The 26,816-nt window shown below is 39.6% G+C and overlaps 2 protein-coding genes and 1 non-coding gene across 8 annotated transcripts in view; 2 read left to right on the top strand and 1 right to left on the bottom strand.

Moving 5' to 3' along the window:
• The window catches only part of ELMOD2 (ELMO domain containing 2), a 28,129-nt gene extending 23,118 nt beyond the window's left edge, over nt 1-5,011 (top strand). For 3 of the 5 annotated variants that reach the window (XM_081540661.1, XM_081540663.1, XM_081540662.1), the window contains exon 9: nt 1,511-1,726. In XM_081540661.1, the coding sequence (XP_081396787.1) occupies nt 1,511-1,656 (146 nt within the window). In that variant the 3' untranslated portion in view covers nt 1,657-1,726. Of the gene's footprint in view, nt 1-1,510; nt 1,727-2,103 lie in introns of those variants that run through there. The other 2 variants (XM_081540665.1, XM_081540664.1) reach the window with 1 other exon arrangement.
• Nucleotides 5,012-8,733: 3,722 nt separating this feature from the next.
• Nucleotides 8,734-14,542, bottom strand: UCP1 (uncoupling protein 1). 2 transcript variants are annotated; one of them, XM_081540676.1, is made up of 6 exons: nt 14,417-14,542; nt 13,429-13,627; nt 11,292-11,486; nt 11,090-11,191; nt 10,192-10,372; nt 8,734-8,848 (listed from the first exon to the last, which is right to left on the bottom strand). In XM_081540676.1, the coding sequence occupies exons 1-6, from the start codon at nt 14,540-14,542 to the stop codon at nt 8,734-8,736; spliced, it is 918 nt and encodes a 305-aa protein (XP_081396802.1). The 2 variants fall into 2 exon arrangements, with proteins under 2 accessions (XP_081396802.1, XP_081396800.1); XM_081540674.1 differs by having other exon boundaries at nt 14,405-14,542.
• Nucleotides 14,543-26,190: 11,648 nt separating this feature from the next.
• On the top strand, nt 26,191-26,297 carry LOC145527996 (U6 spliceosomal RNA). Its single transcript, XR_014070076.1, has one exon. It is a non-coding gene; the product is annotated as a U6 spliceosomal RNA (small nuclear RNA).
• Nucleotides 26,298-26,816: the final 519 nt, after the last annotated feature.

Below are 26,816 nucleotides of genomic sequence, written 5' to 3' on the forward strand. Positions count from 1 at the left end.
TTGAATAGGTAATGAAAAGCAATTTAAAAATATGGTAAACAGCTAAAACCCCATAGCCAGAAATACTAAAACAAGCTGTGTTCTATAAAGTTTAGTTGGATGTCTGACTTTTAATACTACCAAGAGCATTAAATCTCCCAAAGTTTCTGATTGCACATCCCTATTATGATATTGGGGGTAGGGTGCGGGAGACACAGACTCAACTTATATATGGATGAGTAGATGTACTGTTGTGCTAATGTATACACAGAATAAATTTTGAATGAAAGAAAGATGTAAAATATTAGTTAAAAATAATTACAAGATCACCATTCTCAGCTTGTCTCTTGGGAACAGGAAGCAGATGGTGTCTCTCTGCTCACAGATGCCTTATTCTTTGATTATGTCACATACCCCAGTTGACAAAGATCTGTTATCAAGGGATTAATCTGAAACCTTTCTTCAGTTGACCTTCTTATGAAATGATGTTTCAGTGTTGAAGTGTCGTGGTTCTTATCTGTTAATGTTTGCATTATGACTAATGTTTTAAAATGGAATTTACAGTCATTTCATACTATGCAATTTGTGATAGTATAGCCACTCTTTTATGTAAAGTCACTGGCTATATTCCCCCATTTATCTGAAGTAGGTCACTTCTGTTGTTTCTTGAAGAGCCTTTCAGAAGGGGGAATGAGATGCTGGTGGAAACCAAGTCTGATTTATAAAATAATAGAGACCACTTGCAAACTGTGGTTTGGGCGAGTCATTTAACTTCTCTGCACCTCTGTTTCCTCTAGAAAAATGGGACTAGCACAGCACTGGATCGTAGGATTGCTGTGAGAGTGAATGAGCACATGGCCAGGGCTGTGGTAGTATTTGTTAAATAATTAAATAAATGCATCTGGTTGAATCCAAATAGGGTTTAGAAGCAGTTTTAAATTCACATATTTTGCTGTTGTAAATATGTCTATTTACATGTTCATCTTTATTAAATACATTTAACATTTTGAGTGTTAATTTGGCTATTGTAATGAGGATATTGAAAAACAAAAATATTAAGCCTATTTAGTGCTCATGTATTCTTTTCAAAAAGAGAAGGTGTTTGATAGTTCATTGAAAAAAGCAGAAGTAACTCATTTATAAATAAAGTAGAAAACATAGCTTTTTTGTACTTTATCCATGCCTGACATTTTCTTGTACTTTCATTTTTCTGTTTCAGGGGTCTCTGAAGATAACTTCTCCCCCTATTCTCAGGGTATCTTTTGATAGTATCTAAATTTGAAGACTTTTGTTGATTTTTTTAAGACAAAGAATAAATGTACTCTAAATATCTTATTGAAGTTGATGTTTATTTTGAACATACAAAAATATTTCTTATAAAGTTCCTCAGGTTTCTCTTAAAGATGGTTTCTGCTCATTGAATCCCAATATGGTATTTAAAGAATAGTTATACACTTTTAAAATGAGATGATTGGATGTGATTTCATTATTGAGCACTATATTTATGTGGTTTTTTTTTTTTTAACTGCAGGTTATCTTGTGTATGAATTTGACAAGTTTTGGTTCGAGGAAAAGCCAGAAAGCATTATGTATTTCAACGTGTACAGAGAGAAGTTTCATGAAAAGATTAAAGGACTCTTACTGGATTGTAATGTATCACTTACTTTAAAAATATGAGTCATCCGTAGTATCTTCTATTTCTACCACATTTTGCACACACAACAGAATTTATATGTTGTAACAGAAATTATCTGACCAATTACACACCTTATATATAATTTCCTACAAAAATATTTCAGAAATTCTATTTAAGAAAGCTAGTGGACAATCAGTGTATGTTTACACTTGTTAATACACTGTCCTCCAAAGGTACCTTATCTTCCAAAGATCCCCTCTGTAGAGTCACATGAACTGCTGCAGTTTGGAGCTTGGGATTTAACCCATTCAGTGTAAAAGTACAAATCAGGTATTTTTGTTAAATTGTTTGATTAAAATGTGTAAAAGTCAGTTTTCATTTTTATGTGTTGTAACTATCAAGTTGGTATCTTTTCAAAGCTCTGTTAAGAGTTTTTGGATTTTAGTCTGGAAATGATTTTTTTTTTCTTTGCCTTATTTTATTTGTAGGTTAATTAACAGAATAGTTCATCATGGTTCTCTTTGCATCTCAATCACACGTCATAATGTTGCCTCATAGGAGTAACAGGAGCATATAGAGAGACGCTCTTTGTCAGAGAAGACAGAATTACGGCCTTCTTTTTGGTTTCTCTGATTATTTCATGTAATAGGTAATGAGAGAATGACAGTATTAGTGATTAGCTCTTTTGTTTTTAAATAACACACTTTGAAATATCACAGTGTAATTCTAAAGCTTTAAAGACATTTTCTCATCTATCAGCTACAGAGAAGAAATTTTAGTGCTTGGTGTGAGGGCTTTTATGAGGCCTCTCTGTCGGTGTACGTTTATGAAAAGAGATGCTCTGCTAAGAAAATCGTGATTATACTCAAAGAACAGGTGCTATTTCAATAAAGCTGTCTTTGAATTTTAACAAGAGAAAAACAAAGCTTTTTAAAGATCTCAGTTAAGCAGTGTTGGTTGATTTTACTTACTGTTAAGTCTTGCTTTTCTTTGCTTTGACGCCACCATGTTCCTAGATAACCTTGTGGGTTTTCTGTAACAGTCTGTGGGATTCTAAAGTAGCCTGAGGATGATGGCTGTGCATTTTGTATAGCTTTATTCTCTGAAAATCTCAGGAGAGCAGCGACTGCTGTCAAGGATTATAAAGGGATGAGATTCTAACAGGAACAGTTTCTTCTTTGTGTGTTTTGACATTTGTACTCAGAGCAAAACTAAAAGAGTTTAAAGATAGGTCCATCTGATTACCAAATCTTCCTTAAATCCTACAGAAAGCAGCCTATTAAATACATAATTTAATCTAAAATGTGATGATAGTTAATACATCTTTAAAGCGGTGCATATCAAGCATTTAAGGACTGGCTTTTATATGATATATCAAGACCTGAAACTTTCAAGTATTTGTTTATGTCTACTGACAGACTTCTCTCTTTAAACTTGCCAAAGAGAAGAGTGGTATAAAATATTTAATTGGAAAATAACAGATGCAGTGTTGTATAGCACATACATTAAAAGTGCATGCAAAAAAAAGTACATGCATTGAAATTCTTGGTTTCTCAACAAGATAAAATGTTATAATTGAGCTCAATTTTACTATAATGGTGATTTAGATTTTCCATATTATAGGAATTGTAAAACTGGTTTCTTGTGGGAGACTTCTCAATCGTAGGAGTACCTTGACTTCATCTCTTTAAATGTTTTCTGTACTTCATCATCCAGCCAGAGTTCTATGAGATAAGAATCAGGTATTAGCCATTAACGTTCATTTTATCAGGATGTTTACCATTACATGGAAAGCGACTGTTAGTCTTTTAGTTTTCGCTTAGAAAATACTTACCTTTGTATTTAATCTTGTAACAGGTGAGGTCTTGAACTGATATAAACCTTTGTCAGTATGCTTTTAAAGAATGATTCAAGTATAGAATGGGAAACTTTTCAAGTAATTAAGTTTCTCCTAGGGGGAAAAAAAACCTTTTTAATAATTTTTTAATAATAATGTTTTTTAAATGTCATTTGAAATTTTGTTTAATAATATATTATTTAAGTCCACCTTTGTTTGTATAATATATTGCTCTGTTTTTGTTTAAGATGATTTGTAACCATTTCAGACAATTCTACAGTAAGTTGGTTGAAAGCCACCAATAGATTCTAAGATTTGATAGTTTGAAAGCCAAGCTAAATGTCATCAGTTGTAAATTAGACTGTAACATGAGCCTTCTGATTTTCATGTGATAGTGACATACATGAAAAGAGAAATATAATTGTGTCTGCCATCCCACTTTTCCTTGCTTTCAACATATGTATGTTAGAATTTTAGGTAATCTAAAAATCCATATTTAGAATCTTAACCTGTTTCTCTAGTAATAAAATACCAAAGTAGTGATAGAATTGAAGTAGAAGGAAAATTGTTTGCGTTAGCATCAAAAAAGTCAGTCAGTGTTGAAATGAATTTTTGTGTGAAGAGTGAATCAGTGACAAAAGTAGTCTAAAACTATGATTACAAGTTGCAGTTGAAATACATTCTGAGAGACAATCTTTAAAGAATTGAGAGAAATCAGGGGATATCAGTGAACTTAGACCAACCCCTCTTTATATATATAAAGATGGTGATATAGTTAGATATAAAAATCAGTGTCTTACTGGCACCATTTATAATTGAGAAAGCAGAATCTTTTTCTTAAAAATGGCTGTCCTGATTTTTTTTTCTAAAATGAGCTACTTGGATTTGTATATATTTTTCTATGTGAAAATATATGTACTCTTCATTTTTATTCCAGTGTCCATAGTTGTTTATGTGCTATTTCTCCCCTTTGCATTCAGTGAAATAGAGTTTGGTCAAAGATTTGCTAAAAGGAGAAACATTAGAGCAGGAAAGACTACATGTTATCTTGGCACAAAGAGAAAACATTTGGCTTGAAGGGCAGTAATGTTTATTATCCTTTTGAATTAGTGATTGGGGACCAGCAGCTATTTTCTCAGGATAAGTGGTTCACCCAACTTCTGGGGAGGCTTAATTTCGATTTCATATTTATGAACCTCTCTGGTTTTTTTAAATGAGGATTCCTAGAGTTGATAAAAATCTGAGAAAAATCATGAATGAGCCTTTTTTTTTCCCTAGCTTCAGCTTTGGATAAGAAAAATGTTAAAATGTAATGCAGGTAAGATCCAACTACTACATTACTATTATAAGGCAAGGCTATGTTTCTGTTAAACAAAGTATTGAAAAAATATTTAAGCAGTAGCTTTCCCTGGGGAAAAGAGTGCTGGTTGGCAATGTAAGGAAATGGGTTTCTGTCTACTTTGGATAAAGCAATTAACTTCCTATGTAAAAGCAATAGTTGAAATGTAGTGTCGTTTTGTTTGGAATGTTGTGAGCAAATAAAAACATGTTGAAATTGTCATAAGCCTTTCTATTAATACTTCTCTCTTCCCATCTTCCTCATCCCTTATTTATGTCATTTATGTTCATGAAATAATACTTTTTTCATTTAACCCTTTAATCATGTTCCTGTAGAGTAAAATCAGAATATACGGAAAATTTTTTTATTTTTATGACTTATACTGATCACCTATTTAAAAGGTTATTGTATAAGAACAATTGGTTATGAGGCCAGAAAAAAAACTACCATCACCACCTCCCATTCTTAGAAAGGTTAGGAATAAATCATACTATACTACAATATGTTTTTCTTAGTTTCACAGTTGATCATGGGTTTATTTGTATATTAATGCATAGCTTACATACTTTTTTTTAAAGCTGCAAAGCATTCCCCTGTGTGTGTGTGTGTGTATGTGTATGTGTAGCTTATCTTGAACTAAATATGGAACTGGTTTGATACAGCTAATGCAGTACTTATTAAAGTTAGTACTAATTATAGCTTTAAATGTATATGTTAGGAAAAAAATGTTTTAAATTAAAGACAAAGGAATCATCTCAAGGAGTTTGATGAAGAAGTACCACATAAACCTGAAGAAAATAGAGAAGGAAATATCAAAGACAAGAGCTTAGATGCATAGAAAAGAAAACATGCATATAATAGGATCAACAAATAAAGTGTTTGAGAAGACTAACAATATTGATAAACTTTAGTGAGACAAATGAACAATGAAAAAGCAAGTAATAAATACTGTCAAGAATGAAATAATGAAAAATCACTAGAGACCCTATAGATATTAAAAAGAATATATTGAGTAATGTCAAATTAGGAAAATTAGATGAAATAATTTCTAGAAAAGTACATTTTATCAAAGCTATCCAAGAAGAAATAGAGAAGCAAGTCCTGGAGCTATTAAATTGATTCAGCAATTAAAAACCTTTCCACTAAAAACCCTGCAGTTTCATATGGGTTTCACCAGTGAGTTAGCACATTTAAAAATAAAATAATGTTAGCTTTCACAAACTCTTCCAAATAACTTAATGTGTACACTCTGCAATTCATAAAACTGTTATGATCTATTTTTTAAATTGGGGTGTAGTTGCTTTACAGTGTTAGCTTCTGCTGTACAGTGAAGTGAATCAGCTATATATATACACGTATATACCTTCCCTCTTGGACTGCCGGTGGGAATATAAATTGCTTCAGCAGCTGTAGAGAACAGTACAGAGGTTCCTTAAACATAAAAATAGAACTACCATGTGACCCAGCAAACCTACCACTGGGCCTATGATGATCTTTAATAGATACAGAAAAAGCATTCAATAACTATTCAACATCCATTCATGTTAATACTGGCAAATGAGAAATACAAAGGGATTACCTTAATTTTACAAAATATATCTTTATAAAATGAACTATAGCAAATATACTTAATTATATTGGGATCAGAATTAAGAAAGGATGTCTTGTGTCATCTCTTGTATCAATCAGACATTGCCACAATACAATGTACAACAACCAGCCACAAACATACCTCAGTGACCTACAGAACAATTTTACTCCTCACACATGGGTAAGCTAGCCAGACAGTTTGGGTAATCTCAGCTGGATTCAGCTAGCCTTAAATTGAGACCATGATTTCAGTTCCAGTCATCTCCATGTGACTCGTTCATCTGAGGTCAGGGAGTTACCTGAGCCATGTTCTTCACAGTGTGGCAGAAACACAAGAATAAACTCAGTTGCTCAAACACATTCAAGCCCTTGCTCACATCATGCCTACTAACATGATCTTGGTCATGGTAAATCACATGGCTAAGCCCAGCATCAATAAAGTGGGGAAATGTACTCTATTAAGAAGGGATGAGGAGCAAATCATTCAAATTGTTTACCGAAAATAAATTCAAAATTGTACTAGAGATCCCACCAACTGGAATAAAACAAGTGAATGGAAAGAAAAGTTATTGCTTACAAATGATAGGCATGTGTACACAGAACATCTAAAAGAACTGGTGATTAGGTATCCAAGACAAGGATGAGGAATTTGATATCAATAGTGATCATGTTGAAGGTGAGAGATTTTGGCTAAGCCAATTTGAGCAGGATTCTTGCTAAAACGGGGCTCTCGAGGACACCCAAGGATAGGACCAAGTAGCCTGACTGAAGTTTGGTCAAGGCTAGCAACTTGTCACTACTGCCCATTGCCTGACCAGGATCCCAGCAAACCAAGTTTTATATTTTCCTTCTTGAAAGAAATATGCTACTCTGAGATGGTGGTTTGTCTTAGTTGGGATTCTCCCAGAGTCAGGCCTCAAGACAAGGATTTGGAATTCTCTCGGGAAGTGATCCCAGGAGACACCAGTAAGGGGATGGGGGATGGAGAGCGGGACTTGAAGTCTTCCCATAAATGGTTTTAGAGGTAAGCAAACTACCACTGAGTGTAACTGGATTCTGATCCCTCGGAGGCGTTCCGCCCGACCATGAGGGACCTGAGATAGTCACACGCCAGCTCCCATCGGTTATCGGTGCAGCGCTGCCCATAGGGGGTGTGTTATTATTCCTTTCCTTCGAGTGTGCCATGCCCAGGTGGCAAAGATGTCTCTGGCGGCCAGAAGAAGCCCTAAAAAGTACAGGTGCTGTCATGACGACAGGCAGAGCAGAGTGATCCGTGCAGGATACGAGGGCATCTGCGACAAGATGCTTTACAGCTAACACCTAAGGGAAATACACGGGAGGGACCCCTCAGAGTCAGCGGGGGAGAAATGCAGTAGGAAATATAATGTGGGGCTCGCAATGCCTGGCAGCCTGGGGACTACCTGGCCATTTTGCAGCCACTCCTTGTTTTTGTCTTAACAATTCTTTTAATCTCCTGTTTATTCTTTCCCTATTCCTTCTGCACTCATCTGGTAGATGAAAAGGTTACTACAGATGCCAATGACGAATTTGGCTTTGCTGGAAAGATGCCATGTAGATTAATTTTCATCTCAATCTGTTCCTCTATCTAACCAAAGCTACCTTCTAGCTACCTTCTAGCTCTAAAATTCTGAGATTCTGGGATAGATACTATGATTCTAGTAACAGCAGTGCCCCAATGAACATAGTATCTTAGATTAGAAGTTGTTATAGATGCCATAAAATGTGGACTCTAAAAATCAAAAGCCTGTACTAATAACATTAAAAGTAAGTTTACGCCCATTGATTCTAAAGGCCTTCTCTTGTTATTTCGGAAGTTTTGTAACCCAGGTGAACCTCAACTCTTACATTAGATATAGACCCAAAAAAGACAAACTTTGAGAGATATTAGCAATAGTTTATTGAATATATTAACTGACAATGGGGTTAATAAATAAAAAGGAAACTTTGTTTTTAAGTATTGATAAAGTGTATTTCACTCAGTTTTCCTTTTCCATCAATTAATAATTGAATTAATAATTAAAACATGTTAAAGATCTTCATATTCAATCATAAAATCCCTCCCCCCACTAAATAGTCAATTAAATACAGTAGCTTATCTGGATATTACATTTGCCAGGATATATATTGAATGTTTTGCTTTCCCTTCCTTAAAATACTGAGAATAAAAGTCATAGAAAATAGTAGTTTTCCCTTGGAAAAAAAATAGTCCAAAACTCTCTACCAGAATTTCCTTATCTGGGTGAAATAAAGTGAATAGGTTCACTTGCTTTTTGAAATCATCAGGTTAGCAAAGATCCCCACTGGTCTGTTCCATCTTCTTCCTGAGGAGGATTAGGTAGCACAGTCCATGGTCTGCCTCGACTTCATCAATTCTCGTTTCAGCTGTTCGAAGCACACAAACATGATGATGTTCCAGGATCCCAGTCGCAAGAAGGAAGGTACAAATCTAGAAAAGTGATGTCACCATTCTATTAGTTTGCTTAAAATTCTTATAGCTATTACAGCATGTGCCTTCATCGACTCCATGGACATGAGTTTGAGCAAACTCCGGGAGATGGTGAAGGACAGGAAAGCCTGGCGTGCTGCAGTCCATGGGGTCACAAAGAGTTGGACACAACTGAGCAACTGAACAACAAATTAGAGTCCAGGCAGTGTCTGCTTTTCATTGTGCAGGTGGTTGAGAGGACCTGCTCTTCATGTTTCCCTCCTCTGCCTCAAGTTTCATCCAGGTGCCCCTACCCTGCTTCTGAACGACAAAATCCCGAGGATCACATCTGTCCAGTGGTCCCACCAAGCCAAACCAACGCTTGTCTCCTTCATCTCCATCATCTTTTCTTTTTTGAGGGGAGATAAAATCTTGTTTTCCTTTGCTTTCTGAATGGAGAGTAGGAAACTTTAATAGTTTAAAAGATGAAGTAAGTGGAGAAAGCAAAGTGATGAGTAATTAGACCATTTTCCAGGGTCAAGAAATTAGTGCTGTCTAGATCTTGGTAATTCTGGTCCTAAGAGGGATGGTCAGAGACTGAATTGTGTTTTGTTGTTTTCGGTTGCTCTTGCTATTTTGAAGAATTCTGCCACACTGTACATACCAGATGATTTATTTTGAAAATTATCTCTACAGCAATGAAATATTCCCAGAGAAAATGATGTTAAATCTGTTAAATCTGCCTTGGATAGGTATGTTAGACGTCTTGCCTATAAAGATAACCCCCCAATATTTTGGGGGATCTCTTAACATATATCTTCTGACTCCTGAATGTGTGTGTGTGTGTGTGTATGTTTTATGGTAAAATATACATAACATCAATTTATAATTTTAGCCTGCCATTTATACACATACATATGTGTGTGTGTATATATATACATATATATGTCTCTCTCTTATATATATTCAATAGTATAATTCAGTAGCGTTAAATATGTTCTCATTGTGAGCAATCATTACCACTCCCCATCTCCATCCCAAACTGAATCTCTGTACCCATTAAAAAATAACTCCCCACTCCCCTCTCCCCTCAGCCAACAGATTGAGACCAAGGGACAGGCTGTTGGTTTCAAATGAGTCACTGATCAAGCTTGAGAAGATTTTACTATCACAGCTTTAAATTTTCTGACACGGTCGAATTGGTGTATTGGAGAAATTTATGGCAAAGAAAAGTAGCCACTAAGTATACTGCACATTCTAAGGTTGCTCAGCTGTGCATTGTTCAGATGAGACGCCCCCCCCCACCCCCGTAGCACACAGAATCCCTGAACACAACATTATAGATACAGAAGAACCCATCCTACCCTTTGAAAAAAGCTGACGGTCCTTCCCTAGTGAGCACCATCATTGCGCAGTTGGGCACACTTGTGTACTGTCCTGGTGAGGAGTTAACAAATCGGGTCTTCACCACATCCACTGGAGAGGACAGAACTGTTGTGCAGAATCCAGCAGTCACGGCAGACACGAAGTGGCAGGGCACATCGTCTGAAATGGCCAGTGAGACAGGTCAACACTAGACTCTTGGGAGGGGTGTCTAGTTTTTAGTTATCAGATCCTCGAAAGCCTGTTGATAACAGGAGGTCAACGTGGTTGTCTTATAAATAAATAACATACCGTAAGGAATGTTATAATTTTAGAAAAAGTTGGCAAATGGTACATGGCATACTGGATTATAAGTGCTTTAGGAAAATAACTAGTTACTTACCTCTGTCCTTAGGTCATGACATAATACTCAATACATAGGCATCTATACTTTTAAAAAAAAACTAAAGTCATTGTCCAGGGAGAATTTCAATGTTTCCATAACCTATTAGAATAAAATTTTTAGGGACCTATCCAATGGTTCTACTTTTGAGATGAAACCACCAAGAAGCTCCTTATTTAACTAGCTCATCTGGAAATAGTGCAGGATGACTCACTTCCTGAATTCTGCTTTATAAAGAATAAGATAGATGCTAACAAAAGTCTCATATATTAGTATTAAATGAGAATGATGCTGATATAAAAATACAGGTACATCTTAGTTTTGTTGCAAAAGAAAAAACTGTTGCAACAGAACTTCTAAAGCTTAGGGTTTTGGTTATATATATTATTCAAAAGTATTACTTTTTAAAAAGATAAAATTATTACAATAAACGGATTCAGTATAATAAAAGATGAAATTATAAATGTGCAGACCTGCCACATAAAAAAGAAAGTTACCTGCTAATAGTTTGTTTTTCACAAGGGCCTCCTTCATTAGGTCATACGTTACTAGCTCTGTACAGTTGATGATAACATTTCTTGTCAGGTTGGGAGTAGTCCCTGGAGGGAAAGAAAGTGTTGAATACCTCCATTATATGATAAAGTGCTAATTGGATATGTGTGTTTTAACGATTACAGAATCCATGTGGAAGTGAGTTACCTTTCCAAAGCCCCGTCAAGCCTTCTGTGGTTGCTATAATTCTGTAAGCATTGTAAGTCCCAGTGTACCGGGGTTTGGGCCCGTGGAGCCGGCTCTGTGCTTGCAGTCTGACCTTGACCACCTCTGTGGGTTGCCCAATGAACACGGCCACACCTCCAGTCGTTAGGCCTGCTGAGATCTTGCTTCCTAAATTAGCTGCGTTATCCAGAGAGAAAACAATGATGTGTCAAGCGAAAAAGAAAAAAGTTAAGACCCAGAATGCATCTATACGTCTTTTTAATTTTTAGTGGTTAATGCTACTGTGTCATCATTACATCTTTAGCACTTCCCTAACGCTTGTGCACATGTTAATCACGTGCTGGGCTGGGCTGGGCTTAGTCGCTGAGTCGTCTCCAACTCCTTGCCACCCCATGGACTGTGCTAAGAATGCATGTCATAGGAGGGCTAGAAGACTTCAAAGGTGACTGAAATTTTTTTTTTTAATAAAGACTTTCAAGGAGAAAGAAAAGCTAATGCTGTTTAAACAATGGCTTAGTTCTTTCCTATATTTGGCTTAGTTCTTTATATTTGCTCTATTTTTCGGTATTTCCCAATTGGGTGGAGGCACCAGTCACCAGTGAAGCTTAGTCTTCTAACCATCAATGAGATTGTTAATTGTTGGACTTAGGGATCTTAGGAAAAGCCCTAAAGGACAAACTGCCTGAGTTTGGGACGTCAAGTGGTGTCAGGCTTCAACAGGCTCCTAAAGGGACAAAAATAAAAAGAAAGAAGTGATCATGTGACTTTTAATTGCAAATTTTGAAAAATTAACATGGGTTACTCAAGACTGATATCATTTAATAAAATGACAAATAGTCTTGGAGCCTCATTGTTGTTCTTTAGTCACTAAGACATGTCCTACTCCTTTGTGACCCCATGAAGCCTCATACCTATTCCCATAATTATAGGTCAATCACATTTACTCATCAAGGACTTTCTCAGTCTCTATTTCCTAAGCTGTATAAAATGGAGGTAATAATATCTACCTCACAGAGTCACTGTGTGAGTTAATAACAACATAGCACTTAACATAGTGTCTTGCATATGGGAAATTCAGCAATTCTTTTCATTACTGTATGGTTGTTTTCCTTTCTCAATACGCTTGGCCAGGAGCTGAGCATTGAATAATACCCATCTTTTAAGTGGCAAGATGATACTTAAATAATTCCCTTCACTTTTGGCCCCTACTTAGAGTCTTATTTTGTTGCACTCATCCTGTGTTCCAATCCCCTTTTCATTTCGCAAGCTCCTTGGGAGCAGGGCCACATTCTTTGTCTTCCCTTCTCACGGCCTATCTTCTCCCCAATCCTCTGCAATCTAGCTGCCACCTCTAATACTCTGCTCAAGATCGTTCTGCCAAGGAAACCCATGAGTTTCTGCTGTTAGGTACATTGATCCCTCCTTTCCTCACTAGATCTCTCTGCTCGGTTTGGCCCTAATGATAATTCCTCCCATGACTGGGAAATCTATCCCAGGTGTTTCTCCTAAGTTCTTGTGCAGACCAGACATTACCTATCCTCCACACATCCTAAACTGAATTTCTTACCTCCCCACTTCAGATGGTTTCTATACTCCCTCCCTCAATGAATGGGATATTTAATCGGAAACTTGTAAGTCATCTTCCATTCCTACCTTTTCTTTATGCCTCACTTCCAACTGTCCTCCAAGTTTAGTCAATTACATTTCCAAAATCTTTACTGCCATTGCTTTAGCATACCCTGATCATTTCTTCCTTTCTAAATTACCCTTTTCTTCCTCTTCTCCTATATAGCTTTTACAGTGCTGGCAAAGTGATCTTTTGAAAATATAAATTAGTTATGTTATTCCCTTGTTTATTATTTTTCAATGACTTCCCATCATTTTAAGGATAAAACCTGAACTCCTCAGCATGGCCTGCAGGCTCTCCTGTGATCTGACCCATTTCTACCTTTCTGGTGTCACTTCTCCCCACTCCCTGCCCGGAGTGTTCAAATACTGATGTTGGCTTCCAGTTTGTTATGAAGACCACTACCCTGTGTGTAACTGTTTCCTGGGCCACAGCTGAGCCTAGGACATGTCTCTCTGACTTCTTCCCCTCCCAGAAACATTGCCTGCTTACCTTCTTTCCCTGTGGTGAAGAACTCCTGGACAGTATCATAGAGGCCTATCCTAAGAGAGGCGAAGCTTATTTGTCTCTGGAGGCCAGCAGGCAGCCCGCTGTAGAGTTTCACTGGCCCTTCTGTTTTTGCCAGAGTGATGATTGTTCCCAGGACACCTTTATACCTAATGGCACTGGAGGTCAAGCACTCACCCTGGATCTGGAAGTGAAAGGGAAGTGAAAATTGAGAAAGCGAGTCCTACCTAGAGAGGAAAAAACAGATTGGCATCAAGCTGTCTTCAATGGAGAAAACTTGAGCCAAGATATTTTTTCCATTGTGTTCCTATTTTCAGTCCCTTTCCCCTTTTTGGCAACATCTCCCCTTATCCATCCATCTATCTATCTAAATCCCTGGGTCAGGAAGATCCCTAGAAAAGGAAATGGCAACCCACTCCAGTATTCTTGCCTGGAGAATTCCATGGACAGAGGAGCCTGGGGGGCTGCAGAGTCAGATAGGATTGAAGCGACTTAGCACGCATCTATCTATCTAGAGCTATCTAGAGCTATCTATCTAGAGCTAGATATTTAGATATCTAGATAGTTAGATATTTATCTATCGAAAGGGGGAGGGGAGAGAATCTGACTACTACGCATACTTTGAACATCCTCCCCATCCCACACCTCACTGTCCCACCCCCAGGAACTCTCCAGAACCCCTAGGCAGTAGGGTAGGAAGACGTGCCTGTCTCATCAAGTACAGGAGAGGTTGGCAACAGGCACAGTCAACCCATCCTCCGTGACCCTCCCACTTCTTTAGTTAATTCCTGCTGTGTTTCAGTTTCCCACCCTAAAGTATCCATTCAGTGACAGGCAAACTTTTTTAACGTGGCCACCTGCTTTACCTAACGTGAGAAAGGATGGTAAAACCGAAGCCAGAGTCAAAGGGGCGCACAAAGCAGAGGTCCCATCTGTGCCCGAGGCACCTCCCCTTGCCCACCGCGCTCCCTACCTGTAGCCGGACTTTGGCGGTGTCCAGCGGGAAGGTGATTATGTCAGCCACGCAGGCCGCCACCCCAGCAGAGAAGATCTTGACCGCCATGGTAGGGGGCACGTCGGACGCTGTGTGTCCCACCATCCTGACTCAACGCGGACTCCGGCGCAAGCGGAGCAGGGCTCCAGTCCTAAGGGTGGAAGTTCTGCCTGGCTCCTCACTCCTGCGCGGCCGGGCAGCAGACCCGTCCTCTCCTACTTCTGGTCAGTGGGGGGCGGCAGGCAGGGGGCTGCAGCGGGCGAGGTGGCAGGTGGCGGGGTCGATGCAGCGGCGCCTACCTGCCCTCCCTCGAGTCCGGGCCGGCCACGCAGTGCCCTCTGTCTCCGCCGATGACTTATATCGCCGGCGATCGCGATCGGGGCTGAGCCGATCCAGGTCTCTGGGGAATGGCAGGGCGTGTCCTGGGGCGCCGGGTCCCTCCCTCCTCCCCATCCTGGCTAGGCACCTGGGGAGCCGCCTTCTACGCTCTACCCTCGAGGCGCAGGGAAGGGCGCACAGCAGCGTGCACCTCGAGCCTGGCAAGCGGGGCATCTCTCCAGGCTTCTAGAGTCTTCAGATGCGCACCCTTGGAGGGCGAGGAGGGGGAGTCCCTGAAACAAGTGCGAGCTCAGTGATCCTAGCAGAAGTTCTTGCCCAGCCGGAGAGCTCCAAGGCAAGAGTGGGACTTTTCTTATTCCTCTGACTCCCCAGGAGGCTTGCAGACACCTTCTCTGCTTGGCTTCCCTTTGCTCTCTTTCTGATTTCTCATCTTCTCACCTTTCCAGCCACATGCAGCCAAATGCGATTCCAAAAACTTCCAAGCAGAATCCGAGAACATTCTGAACTTTTATTTTCATTTGAACACTTTTTGTAGGAGAGTGTCAAATGAAATAATAAACATTCTAGAAAGCAAACCCATATTAAATTGCTAGAGCGATAGAGTGCTCCTTTTTAATTTCATTCTGGGGTCATGGGAGGTGTGGTGGAAAGGACAAGGACAAGGGCAGGTCGCCAGGCTCTGGGTGCAGCTCTTACCTTGCAAGTCATCTGTGACCCTTGACCCTGGACCCCTTTTCCTAGTCCCATTATACTCACTCCCATGTAAAGTGTGGATATTTGACAGTCAGAAATATGAATTCGATAAAAGAAGGTCCACACTTTACATGGCAATGAGTATAATGGGACTAGGAAAAGGGGTCAAGGGTCAAGCCATAGGGATCCCCAAAGTTATGGTCTAGGAAAAATGACCTTATCAAAGGTCAAATTAGGAAAGAAACAGTGTCCTCAGTCATAGAACTATGGCATTTGAGAATATAATTCATGAAGGGTTGTGTCTGTCAAGTAGTCATATTGTAATGTTTAGAAAAAAATGTCAAAAGAATAAAAACAAAGAAAAGACTATTGGATTTGGCTCTAACATAATTGGTCACCTTAGGGAGTGCAGCTGTGGTAGAGTTATTAGGTTGTGAGGATGATGGCTAAGCAGATTGGGAGTGTTCGTTATAATGCATAAAAGGTGAACCGCTAACAACTGGATAATACCCAACACACAACCCAAACTACCAAACGCTATGCATTGTCTTTCACAGTGGTTCCATCTGACGTGGTTTTAAAGCATAATTGCAAATTCCTCTCATCAAAAAACAAAGGGGCATGTCTCTTCCCCTTGCATCTAGGAAGGCTGGAACATGCCTTACCAATAGAATAAGACAGCACTGATGGTTTCTGAGGCTGGACTATAAAGTCCTTTCCTAAGGAAACATTAGGAGCCCCGGGTCATTATGTAAGAAATCCAGCCTCCCTGAGGCTGTCACGCTGGAGAGGCCCTAGGTAGGCAATTCCAGCCTTCCCCATCAAGGCACGAGACAAGAGAGTGCAGCTGCCTTAGACTCTTCGGAAACATCAAGTGATCTCCATCGATGGAGTAAGACAGAAGGGTCATCCAGCTGTTGTTCAGTCACTCAGTCGTGTCTGACTCTTCGTGACCCCATGGACAGCAGCACACCTGGCTTCCATGTCCTCCACTATCTCCCAGAGTTTGCGCAAATTCATGTCCATTGAGTTGGTAATGTTATCTAACCATCTCATCCTCTGCAGCCCCCTTCTCCTTTTGCCTTCAGTCTTTCTCAGCATCAGAGGCTCTTCGCATCAGGTGGCCAAAGTATTGGCACTTCAGCTTCGGCATCAGTCCTCCCAATGAATATTCACGGTTTATTTCCTTCAGGATTGACTAGTTTGATCTCCTTGCTGTCCAAGAGACTCTCAAGAGTCTCCTTCAGCACCACAATTGGAAAGCATCAATTCTTCAGAGCTCAGTCTTCTTTATGGTCCAGCTCTCACATCCATACCTGACTACTGGAAAAACCATAGCTTTGACTATATGGACCTTTGTTGGCAAAGTGATGTTTCCGATTTATGATACACTGTCTAGGTTTGTGATAGCTTTCCTTCCCTTGTAGCTCAGCTGGTAAAGAATCCGCCTGCAATTCAGGAGACCTGGGTTCAATTCCTGGGTTGGGAAGATCCCCTGGAGAAGGGAACAGCTACCCACTCCAGTATTCTGGCCTGGAGAATTCCATGGACTACAGTCCATGGGGTGGCAAAGAGTTGGACTTGACTGGTCGACTTTCACTTTCACTTTTCCTTCCAAGGAGCAAGCATATGTTAATTCCATGGTTACAGTCACGGTCCACAGTGATTTTTTAGCCCAAGAAGATAAAATCTGTCACTGTTTCCACTTTTTCCTCATCTATTTGCCATGAAGTGATGGGACCATATCATACCATATCAGTTGAGTTCTGCCCAAATTCCTGACCCATGAAATTGTGAGACATAATGCAGTGGTTGTGGTTTTAAGCTGGAACCACCTTTTCTTTCCTGAGAAGTTAGGAGTGGCATCCACTCTCTTTACACTTTCCTCCAACACTACCTTGATGATCAGTTGGATGCAGTGCATGGTGTAGAATTTTGGAATTATGATTATAAAGGGAAGTCACAGTACATTTCTGAAGGAGAAGCAGGGTAAACTGAAAGTCGTTTTGTTTCCTTTAGGCTCATGTTTTTAAAAGGCAGAGTATGACAGGCTAGAGGAGAGGGTGAAATGAAAGCTATTAGAAAGAAAGGAATGTGAGAAAGGGTCTTTTAGAAACGAGGAAAGGTTGTGGTCCCAACCAGCTAAGGACATATAGGGAGAGGAGATTTGTGACCGGAGAATTGTGATTACTCTGAAACTATGAGAAGAATGACAGCTTGAGCTCTGGAATGTTAACTTCCAGCTGGGTAGGTGTGGTCAGTTAAGAGACTTCTCCAGGAGGTAGATTTGGTTTATTCAGTGACAAGTGAGCATCTGAGGTGTGCTGGCCAGAAAGCCAACTCTAAGGGTCCAGAAGAAGCAGAAGTCACAGCCTCCATGGACTTCCTTGCAGTTCCAATGCAGGGGGTGTGGGTTCGGTCTCTGGCCAGGGAACTAAGATCCCACATGCCACTTGGTATGGTTAAAAAAAAAAAGTTAAAGCCTCCTGTGGGGCACCCATGAGGGGTCACAGGAGTTTCAGATTCGGAAATGGTTCTGGATTCCAAGGACCAGGCTCCTTCACCCCTACGGGAGGCTCTGGGCAGTAGGAGAAAGTTTGCCTCAGGTTGGAGAGAACAGTAGGGGAGAGGGCAGTGTCCCCAAAGGCTCAGCCGTCTGCTCTTCTGGCACAAAGAAGTAGAGAGGTAAAGAACAGGTCAGTGTGAGCAAGGGCAGCAGAGCTTTCGTGACGTAGCTACGGGATGGTGGCAAGTTCCCACTGTACTAAATTCCTGTTTCTCGGTTAAAATTTAGAACAACACTGAGGAGGGAGGGGGCTGGGATGAATTGGGGGCTTGGGATTGACGTATATACACTGTCGATACTAAGGAGAAAATAGATAACTGACGAGAGCCTACTGTACAGCCCAGGGAGCTCTGCCCGGTGCTCTGTGGGGACCCGAATGGGAAAGAGATCCAAAAAGAGGGGATATATGTAAACGTATAGCTAATCCACTGCTGTATAGCAGCAACCAGCACACTGTAAAGCAACTATACTCCAACAAAAGTTAATAAAAAATAAAATAAAATTTAGAACAACAAACTGTGGTCAACCAGGAACCTCTGAACAAAATGTCTTTTTGTACTGATATTAAATAAATAAGGATAACAATGCTGTACACTTGAAAAATGTTCTGCACTTTCCCATAATTCTCTCATTAACCACCAGTAGAAAATACCATGTTGTAGTTATAGATAATAACTATAGAGATAAATGACAGAAGAGACAATTTATAAAAGAAGAAATACAACCTTTAAAATAAAGTGATATATTTATCACTATCACCATCACTAATAAAAAAAACTGTACTTCACCTAATAAATTAATATAATGTCTCTACAAAAAGCATAATTATTTTAACATTTACATGGGCATTTTAAATTTATTATCATAAATATAAATTGTGAGTGGTGTAAATTATGAATATTTAAAATGTAGTAATTATCTTGTCAGTATTATATTAATGATGGCAGTATAAATTTACATGATTCTTTTAGAAAACAGTTTGGCGGCATGTCCTGAGCCAAGAAATGTCCATATCCTTTCCTGTAACGATTCTACTTCTGGATATCTACCTTAAAATCATCAGCCAGTATATGAAAAAGTCAGTATGTAGGAAGATTATTACAGTTAAATATTTATAGCAGCAAATTAGAGGCAGTAGCAGCCTCAGCTGAGATCTAGTTCTGCATGTCTGGGTGTGTCTGAAGGGCTGTGCATGTTACTGTCCACAGGTGCTCGTGTGCCCCGATGTGTGAGGAGGGAAAGAGACTGCCCTTAGGAACAGGGAAACAGTAGGGAGAGGACAGGATAGGGTTTTCTTGGTCCAGTCCAGCCCAAAGAGAAGGAGTCTATCGAGGTCCACATTAAGGAGAAAATATTCCATTTGCATCCTGATTAACATGGTATAGCGTAGTGATTAAGGGAATGACAAGCAGCCCATGTTCAATTCTAAGATGCTTTCAGCTGGGTGAGTGTGGACAGGTTACCTAACTTCTCTGAGCCTCAAATGCTTCACTTTTGTGATAGATATGAATCACTCGGTTATTCTTACTAATAGATCACTCCTTATGTTTAGCACTGAATGAGCAAAATCGTTATAACCCTACGAAAGATCATCCATTTCGTGCACTTAATGAATAGTTACAGAAGCTGCTCTAAGCACTTTACCAAATTTAACACATCTAGTCCTCGCCGCTCTCTCAGAGGGAACAGTGGTAAAGAATCCGCCTGCCAATGCAGGAGACGCAAGAGACACAGGTTTAATCCCTGAGTAGAGAAGATCTCCTGGAGTAGGAAAGGGCAACCCACTTCAGTATTCTTGCCTGGGAAATCCCATGGACAGAGCAGCCTGGTGGGCTACAGTCCACAGGGTCACAAAGAGTCGGACATGACTGAGCACAACACACACTGCCCATTGCTGCCCCCCCGAGGTATGGACTAATCTACTGCTGTTATCCACGTCACAGGATGAGGAAACTCGGAGGTTCAGAGGAGTTAAGTAACTTCTAGGTCACATAACCACTTCATGGTACACTTGGAATCTGTCTGACGCCCAGCCTCTCAATCTCTAAATGATGCTCAAAATGCCTTCCCAGTGTATTTATTTATTGTTTTAAAATTTTTATTGAAATATAGTTGATGTACAATGTTGTGTTAGTTTTGGGTGTGCAGTATATATACTCTAAATATATATAGAGAGAATATATATTCTTTTTTAGTTTCTTTTGCATTATAGTTTATTATAAGATGTTGAATATAGTTCCCTGTGGTATACAGTAGGTCCTTGTTGGTTATCTATATTATACATAGTAGTGTGTATAGTTTAATCCCAAATGCCTAATATATAATTTCCCAATGTATCTGTCACATGATACTTCACTCATTTTTGAAGGTGTATAATGGCTAGATATATCATATTTTTTTCTATAAGTCACATCAAAAATTATCCCCCAATCCCATGAAAGAAGCATTCCTTTACTCAGTTTACATACATTACTGAAAGATTTACAAAGACAAAAATAAATACTTTTGCTTTAAAAATCACTTGATTTCATGTCATTTTCAGTTGAACCTGGTGGAAGAATTGGGGAAGGTAATATATGAGATTTAGAAAAATTAGATTTATAGGGATTGAGGCCTAGTAAAGGGAGCAGGAGCTTCCCTGGTGGCTCAGACAATAAAGAATCTGCTTGCAATGCAGGAGACCGGAGTTCAATTCTTGGGTCTGGAAGACTCCCTGGAGAAGGAAACGGCTACCCATTCCAGAATTCTTGCCTGGGAAATCCTATGGACAGAGGAGCCGTGGAGTTGCAAAGATTCAGAGGGGGCAGAGAACAAAGAGGTGACTTAGAGAACAGGCCCTTCTTGTCCTCAGATACTCGAAGGCAGTGGACAGTTAGAGTTGTTCTGTATGTGCTTAAGGAAAAGAATTAATGCTGAGGAGTGGAAAGTACAGGTGGTCAGATTTGGGGTTAAATGTAAAAAATGTTCTACTTGGGATGATCAGAGATGGCCTGTGATATTATTTTGGGTAATAAGTTCTCTCTCACTGCAGGTATTAAATTTCAGGTAATTGGGTATAAGATTAATTCAGAGCATCACATTTATTCTCAGAAGGACCTGGATTTGAACCTACCGTTTGCAATCTGTGTGACTTCAGGCATCTTTTTTCTTAACTTACTTATTTTTAATTTTTTGGCTGCACTGGGTCTTCATTACTGCGCACGGGCTTTCTCTAGTTGGGGTGCTCAGGCTTCTCATCACCGAGGCTTCTCTCTTTGCAGAGCACAGGCTCTAGGCATGCGGGCTTCATTGGTTGTGGTGCGCAGGTTTAGTTGCTCCAGGACATGTGGGATCTTCCCAGACCAGAGATCAAATCCATGACCTCTGCATTGGCAGATGTATTCTCAACCACTGGACCACCAGGGAAGTCCCATATGCATCATATTTAATCTCTTTATACTTCTGTTTTCCTGTCTATAAAATGGGGACCGTAATCATAATTATAGTGATATTATGAAGTCACAAGTAAATAATGCTGTTGACCTCACAAGGTGGCACCTTGAAAGGGCATAAGAAGTGATCATAACAATTGTATTTTTTTTGAATGCAGTTTGGATGCCCGCTTTGCAGGTTGTCAGGAACCAAATCATTGAACTAAAGGTTTTAGTGAAAGATGTGAAAGTTGGCTTCACACTCTGAGTTCCCGAGTCCATGACTCTGTGACCCACCCTGGGATGCAGTTATTACAGAGGAGAAGCAGGGCTGGATCCCAGATCTCTATACTGAGATCAGCCAAGAGTGGTATGAGGGTGAAATGGGGACATTCCAGCTAAGCAAAAAACCTCAATGTTCCTGGTACATGGGGTGGAAGTGCTGGGTCAGTGTTCTGATGAGGACATGGTGGCCTGGTCAGGGGTCACAGCCCAGTTCCAGGATCCTCTCCTTCCCTCTTCCCTCCTCTTCCTAATCTCCTGGACAAGTGGAAATTTCAGACTAGTGTGTCCTGCCTGGCAGAGACAACTTGGCCAAAGGTTAGGGATTGCAGCCTCATGTGACTGACACAGACATTGGGGACAGGAACAAAAACCAAATGAGGGGATATTGAAAGCATTCTTTTTTAAAAAAAATTATTTGTTGTTGAAATCAAGTTGAATTACAATGTTGTGTCAATTACTGCTATACAGCAAAGTAACTCAGTTATACGTATACATATATATGTATATACACTTATATATACATACATACATACATACATTATTTTTCATATTCTTTTCCATTATGGTTTATCACAGGATATTGAATATAGTTCCTTGTGTTATAAGGTAGGATCTTGTTGTTTGTTCTGTCCATAGTTCATCAGGCACTCTGTCTATCAGGTCTAGTCCCTTAAATCTATTTGTCACTTCCACTGCATACTCATAAGGGATCTGATCTAGGTCATACCTGAATGGTCTAGTGGTTTTCCCTACTTTCTTCAATTTAAGTCTGAATTTGGCAATAAGCAGTTCATGATCTGAGCCACAGTCTGCTCCTGGTCTTGTTTTTGCTGACTGTATAGAGCTTCTCCATCTTCGGCTGCAAAGAATATAATCAATCTGATTTCGGTGTTGACCATCTGGTGATGTCCACGTGTAGAGTCTTCTCTTGTGTTGTTGGAATAAGGTGTTTGCTATTACCAGTGCGTTCTCGTGGCAAAACTCTATTAGCCTTTGCCCTGCTTCATTCTGTACTCCAAGGCCAAACTTGCCTGTTACGCCAGGTGTTTCTTGACTTCCTACTTTTGCATTCCAGTCCCCTATAATGAAAAGGACATCTTTTTTGGGTGTTAGTTCTAGAAGGTCTTGTAGGTTGTTTGTTAGTTGCTCAGTCATGTCTGACTCTTTGGATCCCATGGATGGTAGCCCGCCAGGCTCCTATGTCTATGGAATTTTCCAGGCAAGAATGCTGGAGCGGATTGCCGTTTCCCCACCCAGAGATGGAACCCAGGTCTCCTGCATTGCAGGCGGATTCTTTATTGTCTGAGACACCAGGGAAGCCCAGTCCATTCTATATATACCAGTTTGCATCTGCTAGCCTCAAGCTCCTACTCCTATCTTCTCCCACCATCTCCCCCTTGGCAGCCACAAGTCTGTTTTCTATGGCAGTGAGTCTGTTTCTGTTTTGTAGATATGTTCGTTTGTGTCATATTTTAGATTCCACGTGTAAGTGATAGCATATGATATTTATCGTTCTCTGTCTGACTTACTTCACTTAGTATGATGATCTCTAGCTGCATCTATGTTGGAAACATTCTTTATAATGTCTGAATCTGTTGCTTCAAACATGGTTTACCTATTTCCAACGTCGAGGAAATCAGAGACAGGCCAGGAGACCCCTCAGCCTTGTGCTGCTTGAGAAAGAACCACTGTAGGCTTGTGTGACGAGCCCCTAACCCCGAGTATCTGGGAGAGGAAACCCTGACACTAGGGAAGCAATGGATTTTATTTCATCTGCAGCATGATACAGCAGGGTAAAATAAAATACTGCCTCTACGTATTCTCCCCTTGCTGTGTCAGTGTGGAGTGTAAAATGCTAAGGGGGCAGGGAATGGGAACTCCCCAGGGAAATTTATCATCTTGTGCCTCTGAAGCTGCCGTATCTGAAGGGAGAGTTCAGGGTACACACAGCCTTTGTCATATGCATGTATATTCGTGTGCTTAAAATTCTGCAAGAGTGTTCTTTTTTACATTTTATTTGTGTGGTTACGGTGATTATTTGGAGACACATGTGACTGATTTTAAGATACCAGAATCTCACAGACAAGAGAATAAAGCTTTATTTGCACCATTTTCCAGGGATCTCTAGAATTACCTTTTGTTTTGTTTTTAAATTTATTTTTAATTGAAAGATAATTGCTTTACAATATGGTGTTGATTTCTGCCAAACATCAACATGGATCAGCTATAGATATACATATGTCCCCTCCTTCTCAAACCTGCTTTCCATGTCCCACCCCGTCCCACCCTTCTAGGTTGTTACAGAGACCTGGTTTGAGTTTCCTGAGTCACACAGCAAATTTTTACTGGCTATCTATTTTACATGTGATAGTGTATATGTTTCCCTGTTACTCTCTGCATATGTTCCACCCTCTCCTTCATCCCCACTCCACCCATGTCCATAAGTCTGTTCTCTATGTCTGTGTCTCCATTGCTGTCCTGCAAATAGTTTCATCAGTACTGTCTTTCTAGATTCCATATGTATGTGTTAGTATAAAACATTTTTGTTTTTCTCTTTCTGACTTACTTCACTGTGTACTATAGGCTCTAGGTTATCCACCTCATTAGAAATGACTCAAACACATTCTTTTTTATGGCTGAGTAATATTCCATTGTATATATGTACCACAGCTTATTTATCCATTCATCTGTCAATGGACATCTAGACTGCTTCTAGGTCTTAGCTATTGTAAATAGTGCTGCAGTGAATATTGGAGTATATATGTCTTTTTCAATTTTTATTTCCTCAGGGTAATGCCCAGTAGTGGGATTGCTGGGTCATATGGTGGTTTTATTCCTAGTTTTTTTTTTAAGGAGATTCTTTAGAATGACCTTTTGATGGCTCTCCAGCGGGGCTTTCTTTGCCCTGCTAGATTTCATAATGAAATAGCTTGCCTGGAGGTTTACTTAGAAACTGTCCCTTAATGCTCTACTCCAGGTTTCTGGGCCATTGCCATTTTGAGATGTGCCCTGTTTGTTTAGCCTCTTTGCTAAACTCTCTGGTTCAATATTTCTTTTCTTTAAATTCAATTATAATTGATTTATATTGTTTTAGGTATACAGCAAAGTGGTTCACCTATATATATATAAATCATTTTCAGGTTTTTTCCATTATACATTATTATTACAGGATTGAATACAGCTCTGTGTGCTATATATTAGGTACTTGTTTGTTAGCATCCCTCTCCCCACTTTTCCCATCGGGTAACCATAAGCTTGTTTTCTATGTCTCAGAGTCTATTTCCGTTTTGTAAATAATTTCATCTTTATCATTTAAAATTTTTTAATATTTTAAAATTTATTTTTTGGCTGTGCCACGTGGCATGCAGGATCCTAGTTCCTGAACCAGGGATTGAACCCATGCCCCCGCCTCACCCCACCCCGTAGTGGTAGTACAGGTCTCAACCACTGGACCATCAGCAAAGTCCCTTTATCATTTTTTATTAATAGATTCAACATGTGAGTGATATCATATGATATTTGTCTTTCTCTGATTTATGTCACCCACATGCTGCTTGGGAATTAGAAGAAACCTCAAAGGAAAAGGAGTACCCAGCACAGAATTTACTTCTCATTGCTCACATCCTCTCCAGGCTCTGGGCTCCGCAAGGCCTTGCTGCCGTGTCAATCCTGCACTCCAGTTTTTGTCTCCCCAGCCTGAGAGAGGCTGCTAAAAACTCTGCTCGGCACTTTTGCCTCTTTGCCACCGCTGTTTTTTGCTTGGCTTCTCAGCCTCTTTACCCTGCACAGGTAAATAATGACAAATTCTAAGGAGAAAAGCTAAACATCCCCATGCCCATTGGGATCACCTCCATGCACATTCCTTCTTTCCAGGACCTTAGTCCCTGAAGTCCTAGCTGCCTTGATCATTTCCTTATGCCTTCATAGTTTCTTTTTTGTTTTCATTTTTGGTATTTTATCCAGATTTTCTAGCTGTTCTTGTAATAGAGTCGATCTGACACAGATAATCTGTTGTACCCAGAAGTAGAATCATATACTTAACAACATATCTTTTTAAAGATTAAGAAGGGTGAGCAGATGCTTGATCCTTATGGTATTAGAAGTTATTGTTTAACTAGAAAAATTTAAATAGATTCATACCTTTAAACATAAATTAGTTTATCTGGATTGTAAAAATTGATTTGTACTAGAAATCTTCATGAATATCAAATGATCTGAAACAAGTAAAGCATCTTTTACATACATTTTCTGAATTTTTGGTTTTCGTATATGAGGCATTCTAAATCAAAATCTCTGTGAAACTAATTAGGCTGTACCGTATGCTCTAGCCATAAGCTTTTATTTCAATATCACTGGTACAAATTGAGCCACTTTTACTGCCAGTTAAAAACACAATGGCTTCTTCTTATTGTAAATAGTGAGAAGCAGCAGTCTAAATTTCCGTTTTTAAGTGAACTCTGGTGCTCGCTTCGGCAGCACATATACTAAAATTGGAACAATACAGAGAAGATTAGCATGGCCCCTGCACAAGGATGACACGCAAATTTGTGAAGCGTTCCATATTTTTATGGATAAGGAAGCTGTGGTACATATACACAATGGAATATTACTCAGCCATTAAAAAAATGCATTTGAATCGGTTCTACTGAGATGGATGAAACTGGAGCCCATTATACAGAGTGAAGTAAGCCAGAAAGAAAAACACCAATACAGTATACTAATCCATATATATGGAATTTGAAAGATGGTAACGATAACCCTATATGCGAGACAGAATAAGAGACACAGATGCATAGAACAGTCTTATGGACTCTGAGGGAGAAGGTGAGGGTGGGACATTCTGGGAGAATAGCATTGAAATATGTATATTATCATATGTGAAACAGAACATCATTCCAGGTTCGATGCATGAGACAAATGCTCAGGACTGGGGTAATGGGATGTCCCAGAGGGATGGGATGGGGAGGGAGGTGGGAGGGGGGTCCAGGAAGGGGAACACATGTAAACCCATGGCTGATTCATGTCAATGTATGGCAAAAACTACTACAATATTGTAAAGTAATTAGCACCCAACTAAAATAAATAA

Source organism: Giraffa tippelskirchi, chromosome 11, assembly GCF_054371585.1.
Source record: "Giraffa tippelskirchi isolate mGirTip1 chromosome 11, T2T-mGirTip1v1.2.pri, whole genome shotgun sequence".
Lineage (NCBI taxonomy): Eukaryota > Metazoa > Chordata > Mammalia > Artiodactyla > Giraffidae > Giraffa > Giraffa tippelskirchi.

What these genes read in the sequence shown, in the direction of transcription:
- UCP1 (XM_081540674.1), bottom strand. Translation starts at nt 14,542, where the DNA reads ATGGTGGGACACACAGCGTCCGACGTGCCCCCTACCATGGCGGTCAAG. An exon ending in GGCTACAGGTAGGGAGCGCG is followed by an intron (nt 13,628 to 14,404) that starts GTGGGCAAGGGG and finishes TTTCACTTCCAG; the next exon opens with ATCCAGGGTGAGTGCTTGAC. An exon ending in CTTCACCACAGGGAAAGAAG is followed by an intron (nt 11,487 to 13,428) that starts GTAAGCAGGCAA and finishes TGGATAACGCAG; the next exon opens with CTAATTTAGGAAGCAAGATC.